This window comes from Clarias gariepinus, chromosome 16 (assembly GCF_024256425.1).
Source record: "Clarias gariepinus isolate MV-2021 ecotype Netherlands chromosome 16, CGAR_prim_01v2, whole genome shotgun sequence".
In the NCBI taxonomy this organism is placed as follows: Eukaryota; Metazoa; Chordata; class Actinopteri; order Siluriformes; family Clariidae; genus Clarias; species Clarias gariepinus.
The window spans coordinates 17,533,198-17,545,070 of record NC_071115.1 but is presented as its reverse complement, the minus strand read 5'-3'; the positions used below and the strand labels follow the sequence as shown (position 1 = coordinate 17,545,070).

The following is an 11,873-nucleotide window of genomic DNA, read 5'->3' as shown; positions in this document are numbered from 1 at the left end:
GTAGCAGTCCATCTGTATTATACATGTAATAATTAAAGGAATCCTGATTCCTAAAAAAGTTAATTTCACATTCCGACAATAGACATAATCACATTTTGTGTCATAACATATTGTATCATGATGTATCGTTACAGTGACAGCATACAAGGACATTTTAGACAGTTGAATGCTTCAGAATTCAGAATATTATTATGTAATAGGCTAGTGGTCAGGTGTGTAATAAAAAGTCATTTATGTTATCATGACACTTCTTAAGAGAAATAAAATAATGCAGCATTAATACATACAGTACATTGACTATTTAGTTTTGAGGCAGATTAATATACAACAAAACAATTACAGTAGCTGGCCCCTGAAGTGTTTAAAAAGGCATTATTTTTCCATATGAGTTATTGAATAATTTTTTAAATGTATGTATTACTGCATTGCATATGTATACATTTAAAAAATTAAATAAACATGTTTATACTTTCTGTCATATTTTATATTGACATAAAATATACTGTACATGTTATATTGGCACGCTCGAAGTATTCACTTATATATAGATTAAATATATAGATGAATTATTTAATTTGCAAATTATTAACACAGAACAATATTTGTAAAGGTGCATTTTAAAATATATTAAATTATTACAAAATGGACACTTCATCTGTAAAACTGGCTGAAAACGCATTTTTAATCTTTACATTGTCAATCAAGACAATGCCAGTAAACACCGAATTCCCTAAAAATCACATATTTAAATCAACAATAAAATTAAATAGTTATTATAAATCATTTATGGGATATAAATATGGTATTGTAGACATATCAAGTATTCATATATTTAAAAATACAGTTTAATTATAAAAATCTAAAAATCACATATTTTTATTAAATATGCTTTTGTAAATTTTAGATGATGGGGTCCTCCTTTAGGTCATGTTTTAGGCTGCTGTAGATTTTATGTGGCAATACATGGTCATAGAGACAACCATGGCGAAGAGCTAGTGGTTTAAAAAAAAAACATAAAAGAGAAACATTATTTTGGAGAAAATAACTAAATGAAATGTAAATATGCAGTAACCAATGAGCCTATCTAATATTAATAGAAGAAATCTTTTGTATTATTTAGCAGAGTGGCTAAATTACCTCAAGTGCTGCGATGCCCAAAGCTACCCCTATGATGATCACGGCATTTGACTCAAAAAGTTTCACCAATGCAGGGTAACATCCATTAATATTCTGTGGAAAATAAAACAAGATAAAAAAAATCATATTTTATTACACGAAAAAAGCTTGGGATATTGATCCTTTTTACTGAAATGCTTTGCATTTCTAATTCAAGAAGTGAAAAATTTATATAGGTGGCACAGTGGTGTAGTGGTTAGCACTGTCGCCTTGCACCTGCAGGGTCTGGGTTCGATTCCCATCCAGATTTGATTCCCGTCTCTGTGTGCAGGAGTTTGCATGTTCTTCCAATGCTTGGTGGGTTTCTTTCAGGTACTCTGGGTTCCTCCCACAGTCCAAAGGCTAATTGATGATCCCAAATTACCTGTAGTGTGAGAGTGTGTGTATGTGTGTGTGTGCCCTGTGATGGATTGGCACCCTGTCCAGGGTGTACCCCGCCTCATGTCCTAAGTTTCCTGGGATAGGCTCCATGAATACAGGATAAAACGGTATAGACGATGAATGAGTGAGAGTGGGAGAATATGAATGTAGCTAGCTAGCTATCTACTGTAATTCTTAGTTCTGGTTTATTTAATGAAGAAATTGTCTCTGCTAACTAAAAGGAATAAAAATCAGGATTTACCGCAGCTGAGGCATTGTTGTAGTAACAGGGTTGTAGCTGACAGCATTGGGATGGATACTGATTGTGGTTGTTTTGGACGTAAGTGGAATTTGTGAAATCTGTATAGTTGTTGAATCCACAGCAATGCAGCTACAGTACATGAGGACACAGATAGAGGGGGTGTTAAATACCAGACAAAAGTATAAGTATGTATAGTTAACATTTTAAAACCTCTATTAAATATAATTTATTAAAAAATTATATAAAGGTATATTTTAAGCAAATATATCAGACAAGACTTTACTGAGAATGCATCTTTAATTCATTCCTAATAAACACATAAAATACATTGAAAAAATGGTATCAAGCCTGTCTGATTGTAATTCACACACACACAAAAAAGGATACCAACCAAGTCCATTGTGCTGTTCCACAGACCAGTGACATCTGAATTGGTGCCATAACCTTGTTGAATGCTTTCCACTACGCTGACTCCCATTTGTGTTATCAGAGTTTGTATCTAAGAGAGACAGAATGTACAGCGGGCATCATTAAACAACAGGAAATCTTAAGGAGTTCTTTGCATCTACAGTATAAAGGCTGTTTGTTACATACCAGTCCCTTGAAGACCACAATCACTATTGCTCCTGCGACCTCGACAATGAAGACTATCAGGATAATGACAAAGAACTAGGGACAGAAGAGACGGAGATGGTTAGAAAGCTAAGCAGCATCCAACTTCTGCAGAACAAGTTCCCAGCCACAGGCAGAGTTTGACATTTGCATCAGGGAAGCAAACATTTTTTAAACTGACGTCTGTTATGCATATACACACAGCAACAGACGACAATAGTGCCAAGCTTGCCATAAAGGCAAACAACACAGCACAAATCAAATCATTTTCTGATCGGTTTGTGCTGTATCATCCAGAAGCATACGCAAAATTTTTGTTTTTCACACAGGAACACACACAAAATAAATAACACTGGGAGTCATAAAATTAAAGTCTGTTAAAAGTAAAGTGAAATATTACTTGATAATAACTACAGTATGAAACATGTACCCTGTGTGTGCCCTGGCTGTAGAATTTATTTTAATTAACTTTGAGAAAAGACAAATACATAATTTTCTGACATAATCTCCTTGGATATAACTAAATTTTGTCCATTTGTCAACACCTTTCATATTCCCACATTAAAAACTGTTTTATGCTGTTTTAAGTGTGGGCCTCAAATGCACCGCTGTCTTCACTTCTTCATCAGGAATGAATCTTCATCCTCATAGGGCTGCTTTGAGGGGACCGACCGAGCAAGACTATAGAGCTATAGGGAGGATGCTTTAACACCTCAAAACTCAAAAGTTTTTGCTCAGTCTCGACAGTGTGGGCAGAAGTGTTCAAATGTGCATCATTATACAAGACATCACAAAGCCTTTGGTTAGCAGTCTGCTGCACATAATCTAAAGTTTAGGCTTCAGATCTTCAATAAGCATCTTACTGTAACAAGCAATGATATTGTTCCAATGTTCCAATACTAGCCTTTGAGAATCCCAGAATACTGCATCAGTTTTCCAGCTGATGGTTGACCTAATGGTTGACTTTTTCTTGGTCGACGATTGAGGATGTTTCCGTTCCATATTCTGCCGTTTGCTCTCAGGCTCATAGTGATGAATCCATGTCTTGTACCCAGTAATGTTTCTCTTTATGAAACTTTCACCTATATTAGAGTATCGATATTTTGTTAATGCTCTTTCATTGAGTTATTTTGGCACCAGGTTCACCCTCAAACCTCCAAACAAATTCCTGCATGCTGCTCTTCTTCCATGCAAATAAGAAGTGGGGCATCCATTTTTGCTCACACCGCAGGTACAAATAAACTGATATAACACATTCACACCTGCACAGCAGTGACTGGGGAGACAGTAGGTCTTAAAAATGAATCTATTAAGAAAAAAAAAATTTCAGTTGAACAGAATTTATTTATTTTATTGAATTATTATTTTAAATATAAATTGAGACATACTGTATAATTATTAATTTCTACCAAAATACCATTAAAGTAATTCAATCTGAAAAAACAAAAAACAAACAAAAAAAAAAAAAAAACAGATCGGCAGAAAAAGGTCAACATGAAGAGTTAGGATTTCCAAACTTTGGAAACAAAAGGACATTAATAAACATGCTGAGCCAATTCTAGAACCACTGCAATGCTGAATGGGGATCAGTAAGGATAACACCACTAGCGACAGTGATACTACCACACAGAATAGCATGTTATGATGACAAACAGCAGCAGAGCCTTGGAAAAATAAGGAGAATGCTGCATTTATGATGTTAATGTTTCAAAAAACATTTTTTCCCCCAAGTACAAATATATTTTCTGCCTCCCCACAAACTCCACTTATGACCCTAGCTGACTGGTGGTTATAGAGCTTGAAGAAGTAACGTAATTAGTGATATAAGAAGTTAATATCACTCAATTGCTTGTCCAGCTCAAGTGAAAGATAGTCATCAAGGTTTGCTATGTGGGAAACAGCTAAATTATTCATGATATAAACGTAAGATATATAGATACATGATAAAATAAGATAAAGTTTTGATAACCATGGCACAACAGGAAATACTTTTCCGACTTGATTGTTGAAATCTGTTTAAAACCTGTTATACCTGTTAAACCTGATATAAACAGTTTCACTTTATACAGTTTATAACCCAAAGTGATCAATTTTATATATCAAAACTTCATGCAAAACCTTTTCAAAAACAGAAATGGACTTGTTAAGAAATTTATTTCGCATAATTTATTATCTACCATAAATGTATCAACATTTACCACTTTTTAAGATTTAAGTTAGCAGGAAGTGATTGACATTGTGCTTTTAATTATTGAGCCTGGTAAGGTGAAACTACTCTTACTCTTAAAAGCTGGGGATGCACACCTTACAAACACATTTTTAGAATGGGTTGGAATAGCAAGGGTGTCGCTGCACGCTTGCCTTGAAGTGAGTTTAAAAGCATTGTTTAAACATGCATTTAACTGTCTCTCATTAGACATAGAGAGAGCACCGGCTTCACTTTATATCATAGTTTAAAAGTTTCATAGAGGACAGAATAGTCACTCTGGCTTAATCATTAAAATTTAAATGTTAGACATGTTGTGTAGTACCCCTTAAAGCTCAAAGCATTTTAGTCATTCTTGGTTTTGCTGTTTTTTATATATAAATATCTATAAACATACTGTATATAGAGCTCAGGATTGTTCAGTAGAGTAACATATGTTTTTTAGCACAAAATATGCAACATGATGCATATGAATTTTGTAAGCAACAGAATTTTAGTTTATTTTAACCAACTACCCAAACATGACTGTGCCAATTTTTTTTAACTAGGTCACATAGACAAAGGAATAGCACATATACACATGATCACATGTTTCTATGGTTGACCAAAAATATTAATAATAAGCTGATTTTAAGACTTCTATATTTTATAAATGGTCAAGAGGTAAACTAACTTGACCATTTATAAAAGTAATTAAATGTTTGTTTGACTTAGCATATAATAAGATAACTGTCATGTTGGATCATGATATAGCGCCCCTGAAGGAGATAGGGTTAAGGACCTTGCTCAAGGGACCAACAGTGGCCTGGTGGAGCTAACCTGGTGGAGTAACTCAGTGCCTTAACCCTCTGAGCCACCACTGTCCATGTTACTGTGGCTGATTGATCAAACGGGTTACCTCAGCTTTTTGTTGAAAGCTAACCATTTGATGCACTACAGGTAAAATTATTTTTTTTAATAATGTTTTAATATATGTTTTTAATATTTTTAATAATTCTTTGAGACCAAATCAACTGTGCCAATTGTCCGAGACAGTCGCCGCTCTGACCTAATTTATCAGGTATCTTCAATTTTAAATAAAAGGATAAAGTAAAAACATGATAATGCAATTTATGCGCGCATCTAACCAAAAAGATGTGCAGGTGAGCAAGTGGGCTAGGCTAGCTAGAAGGATCATCAGATGCATTATTATATAATATTAACACTTTATAATAAAATTAATACATCACTTATGATGTATTAAATCAAATAAATATTAACAGCAGTGTTAAGTAAAATTTAGGGCTGTAATGGCTTATAAGTGATGCTCAAGATAATGTGTATCATAGGATACTTTTATGTGAACAATTTTCTTTTTTTTTTAATTCAATTACAGCAGCAAAACTTTTGTTCATTTAAATATGTGCTGTACTTATCACCACATTGTAAACCTTACATTTAGAAAAGTGTGTGTGTGTCCTATTAAAATCATACAAAATTATTTTTTTCTGTTGGATCCACTTTCCGTGACTATTTATTCCTCTTCCAGGAACAAAGATAAGCGTTGGTAGGATTAAAGTCTGTGAACACAATGTAATGTCTGTAAAGTAGGTGATATGATCTCTAGAGAATGAATAGATCATTATGCCACAGGAACTCTAAATGTTATTACATAAAACAGTACAATCTAAATGAATGTCAGGGAATATTATTAAATGTAAATAGCACCATTTGGTTTCAAGCTTGAAGATAAGCAAACACCGAATGAATCCTGACCCCAACCATTCAGCATACTATCGACGTACTCTATTAGTGCAGTTACCCAGCATTTACACTAGGAAAACTAATTAAACATTATCAGCTTCCTAATTACTCTATGATTAAGAAATACCTTTTGGTATGATAGGATTACCCACAAGATAGACAAACAGAACAGCCCTTAAAAGTAACCTTTGTTTTGAGACTGTAGTTGTATAAAAAAACTATGTATTTGCAATAATAGGAGGCCAAAAAATGAAGAGTTTAACCAATTACATTTGTAACATTCTATTTAGAACCTAGAGTGGGAACATATCTTTAGGCATAAAATACTTTAGACTTTGTGTAGAACGCTGTAGCCATGGCAGCAGACTTACTGTAAGCAGCATGCACCTGCTCTCACGAACAGCCCCACAGCAGCCCAGGAATCCGAGCAGCATCAGCACGGCGCCCACAGCAATCAGCAGGTAGCCTACATTCAGAATCTGCTTCAGCTCAGATGGTGCACCAGACAGGCCTTGTAGAAAGCTCATGATAGAGTTATTATCCACCTTCACCCAGATACCTACAGCCAAGATACCTGCTCCGGCCAGCTGTGGAGGATGGACACAGAAGGAAAGAGTGGGGCAAGAATACCACATTACCACATAGCCACATTAGATCAGACTTTTATCATTTTTAAAATGCATACAACTGCTTGATATACCCGATGGTTCTTTATTGGTTCTCCATAAATACGTATTTCTTAATTATAGACTATGTGTGGCATCCAGACAACCTTATTCAAAATTCACATGTTCATGTAAAAATTCATGAAAATCCAGTTAGGAAATCGTTCTTGTCTGTTAAGAGACGCTAATGGGTTTTGCTAAATTTTCACATGCTAACCTACAGTAGATCAATCGCCTTCAGATCCTATAACTTGATTTTAATTTATTTGTGTTTTTTTCTGTGCAGATAACTGGGTGCATTGGAGATGCTCTCTTATCCTTTAAGCTGTCATACAGTTTGTACATCTGGTTTTATTTATTTTTCCCAGGTTCACACAACTTTATTAAAAGACTAATAAATGAGGCCTAGCTAAGACACATTGTTTCAATTTGCCTTAAGTGAAAATTGTTTCTTGACTACCATAATAATAATAAAAATAATAATAATAATAAAAAAAAAATAATAATAATAAGAAATCTCATTAACCCTATTTGGCCCCAGAGATGTCGTATTAAGAGACTGATCCATTTGCATGCAAGAACAAAGGTCAGAAAACAAGGAAACAAATCCCCCTAAGACATGGCTGATGGGGCAAGTTAATTCAGTTACTTTGGTTACTCATTTATGTAGTGATGGATCATCCCCTTCTCGTTTTCTTGGGTGTGCTTTTTGTCTGTAACCATGATTCGATATCATGATTAAAGACTTTGGATATGCCTCCTGTAATGGATGAGCAAAAAAGGTCATGTCGCCTGTCAATTCGAAAGCTTCTATCTTGTGCCAGCATTTAAGCATTCTATCCCTGGTATTAGGTTCTTGTATTTTAAGTCACTGGGTTTTAAAAAAAATGAGAAAGGCAGCTACTGTATATATGGTTAGATTCACTGTACATGTAAATGCCTTTATCCAGCAGGATCTACTGTACAAGTGAGACAAAATCAAATACCCTTCTGTTGACTAGCACAGAACTTTCACAGAGCTACTTAAAAAGATTCTGATATAAATTATAAATCCATTGTACTTACAAAAATGATGCCGTTGAAAAGGAACATCATTGCTTTTAAAAATCCAAAGCAGCCCATTTTCACAGTGTCTGATGTACCTGAAACAGACATATATAGAGACATGGATGAATAATTGATCAAGTCAGCACTCAAGGCCTACTGTGTACTATTTTGTCATATTTTTTCCTTATACTATATAATATATGAAGAATTTACAGGAATAGTGGGAAATATCTGGGGATAGTGTAGTGAGTCAGTGTTACACATATCCTTCTGTTGTTACAGCACGTGGTGCAGGTACTACAGGGTGTAATAATACTTATAAGAGCCCTTACGCATGGCTTCTGAGGAGGTGAATGAAATAGGAGGACGTAAGACTGCTTATGACATACGCGGGAAGACCTTTCCCTTTGGAGACAGTGTGGAATTATTAATTGGAGAACTAAAAAGGAAATGAAAGAAAACTTAAAACAACAAACAAATAGAGCTCTGCCATCTCTTTAATATTGGATGAGGTTCTGAAAGCCAAAAATAAACTTTCGCCCTCTCTTAACAAGTCAACCATTTTGGAGTTTCAACTTTTAACTCATGCTAACAGCGCACGCTTAACAGGTGGGTCTCTCTCTCTCAAGTGCGCCGGCTTCTTCTGTAGACTTTGACTGGGTCTTTGCTTTTGTCTTTGGCCCTGATACCATACCGGGTGCTACCTAATGTTCCAACAAAGTGGGCTTAAATAGACGAATCGACAACGCACTGATTGCCTCTACGGCCCTGTCGCTTGGTAACCCCGTGTCTAGGTAACCGCGGTTCTGCTTGTTCAGAACCCCTCGGCGTAGCTAGTGTTTACTGTTTTATTAAAAAGGATGAGGTTGTTGGTATTAAGGAACTCTAGGTAAAGAGCACCCAAGCAAGAAACAACTGTTAATGCTTACTGTGATACGTTATTCAACTGAATGAACATCAGGAAGCCTTTTCTGTCAAACATACACCATGAAGTTATATAAGCAAAAGCAATTTTCATAATATTATGTTATTCTTAGTTACCAAGTTAGACAGCTTTCTTTTAAGAATCTCTATTTATACCATACAGAAATAAACCCTATACTGTATACATGAACCACATCACTTATCACTTTACATTATCTTGCATTACTGGGGACAAAGCATCTAATTGTTCACAATTAGAAATGATCAATAGTCACATGTTAGACAATAGCAATACCACTGTACCTGTTGGCACAAACCAAGAGGTCTGTCAACCTTTTGAGCAGTTATTGTAATTGTGGGAACATTATTGTTATTATTACTACTTAATTTTGTGGGGAGTTATTACACATTATAAAAGAATATAAAAGGGGCCAGAAAAATGGGGGAGAATGAGACCTACAGTTGGCAGTAATGCAACCGGGGGAACATAGTCTAGTCAGTGTTCAGTTTTTGGTAGAAGTCACTATGTCCCCTAGAGCTGGAAGTTCATGGAAAGAATCCATTTACATTGGCACAGACAAATATCAGAAAACAAGGAAACAAATCCTAAACAACACAGATGACAGTCCAGATTAACTGAGAAACTATGGTTACAGTAATGATGAATAGTGATGCATTTCTAAATATACTAAACTCACAGTAAACATACAAAATAGGGATATTTAAAGCTGTATACATGTGATTATAAGGTTTAGGTATCATAAGCTGTACAATTTTAAAGTTCACATTTTGTGGGACATTGAAATGCAAAATGTCCAATAAAAAAGGCAGCCTTCTGAGTATAACTTTGGGAGAACACTCTTCGGATGAGAAATCATTGTTAAAAATCCAATCTTAGTCCGATCACCTACCAGCTGGTCAGAAATGTAAAATAATGTTACCATATACTTTTAATCCAATGTACTTTCCAATGTACTATTCTGCCCCAAACCTAAAATGACATGGTTAGGCCACCTTATCTGATGTTTAGGTTTGTGGATTTCCATTCACCATGCAAAAAGATGGTTTAAAAAAAACCCCATCAACTTGGCATTTGCATTTAAATTCCTACCCGACAACCTAGATGCATTACTAGCATGCAAAACATCAGTACATATAATGAAAAAGGCTCTGATAAAGTATTCAACCTATACCAGGCTAAGTCTGGTAATCAGGTTCTATCAAATTCAGTCTGATATAAGTGTCCTAACAAATAAACGTATGCATTAATATCTGGTTTCTATCCTTGTTCTCTTTATTTTAAATAAGGTATACATTTTTTTAAATAGAACATAATGGCCGTAATAGACACATTCTAAAAGGTTGCACACTCACAAACCCCATTAGAACTTATATAGATTCTCTAATAGGCAACAACTTGAAATAAGTATACATATGTTGTATGACAAGAGAAAATAAAATCTTCTGTTGAGACAACAGTTTAACAAGGTGTCTGCTTTCACCTTGGGATTGTGATGAATCATGAGAATGGTAGCAGGTGACCCAGGAGGCCATGTAATAATGAAGAGCTTTGACTCTCATCTCATTTCCAATGAATGTCACTGATTGTTTGTAATATTCTGAATGTATTAAATGTGGTGTCACTATAACTCTAACCGAAGTTGTCACAGTCGTTACAATTGATTTCCTGTCTGGTAAAAGATCATAATTTTGTAGGAGAATAGTCAGATAAAAAATAATTAAATAATGTGTACTTCCCTATACAAAAGAAAAATGACACAGGCTTGTGCTGGTTATGTCAATGTTTATCTAGTGCTATGTTAATCTAAGCAACACTGAAATCTCAGGAGCTTCTAATTGCTATGGTGTTTTTTTGTTGTTGTTCCTGTCTCCCTAACATGGCCTACTATCTGCAGCCAGTCTCATCATCACACTTGACCAGCTGGTGAATTACTTCAGTTATTTATTAAATACTCAGTCACATGGAACCAGCCTGAATATCAAACCAATCAGCGAAAACAAAAAAAGGGGACTGGAGTTTTGCTTTATCGACAGCATTTGATTTGCTTTGTAAATGTCATGATGGTTCCTGGAGTTTTGCATGAAAGTTTGAAATATGAGCTACCTAAGGAGATCAGAAACGCTCATGCTTTGTATAAACAAATAATAGCAGCGGACATTCTCTTTCTGTCCGATTTTAAATGCCAATGCCAGAACTTGATCTTGAATTGCCGTACGATCGACAGACATTATTTATATGATGAGGATTTTCTTTATTAATTCAGGTGTTATGGGATTTTTTCACTCTGTCTTTGTGTGGCGAAATGAGTTGAACAAATGAGCTGGAAGATGTGGGCACACCTGGTGACAGACGTTTCCTGGAGATGGCTAAATCTGTGGAGAACTCCTGACAGCTCAGTGATGGAAACACCATGCCAAATTACATAATATTTAATATTTTGCATTGCAATTGCATAATGTCATTTAATATATATATTTATAAAAAAAAAAATATATATATATATATATATATATATAAAAGCTTAAAAAATATTGTTTGCCACATTTAGGTCAGGAAATGCAGAGATACGATTCAAACAAAAATAAAATAGTGACACAATGCCTACTTGGTATAGTGTTCATGAGAACCTGCTCTAGTGGGAAAAACACTTGTGATACACAACAAGAAAATAAGATTCTTACCTTTAATGAAGACTTGAAGAGATTAAAGAGAATTTAAGACCACAGGAGGCTGAGAATGTCTGAGTGTCCACAGAAAACAGGGCTAAGAATATAAAAGCACCAGCTATTCTTTTCTATACTTCTTCCTCTATCATTCTGGCACAACTACAGCAGGTTTACAGTTGGCTGAGAGAAG

At 35.0% G+C, this 11,873-nt stretch overlaps 1 protein-coding gene across 1 annotated transcript; it reads right to left on the bottom strand.

Moving 5' to 3' along the window:
• Positions 1 to 215: 215 nt before the first annotated feature.
• tspan34b (tetraspanin 34b) lies at positions 216 to 11,873 on the bottom strand. The gene is made up of 8 exons (XM_053514975.1): positions 11,699 to 11,873; positions 8,090 to 8,166; positions 6,731 to 6,946; positions 2,393 to 2,467; positions 2,190 to 2,297; positions 1,799 to 1,927; positions 1,138 to 1,230; positions 216 to 992 (listed from the first exon to the last, which is right to left on the bottom strand). Exons 2-8 carry the CDS (start codon positions 8,144 to 8,146, stop codon positions 933 to 935), a joined length of 738 nt encoding a protein of 245 aa, XP_053370950.1. The 5' UTR covers positions 8,147 to 8,166; positions 11,699 to 11,873; the 3' UTR covers positions 216 to 932.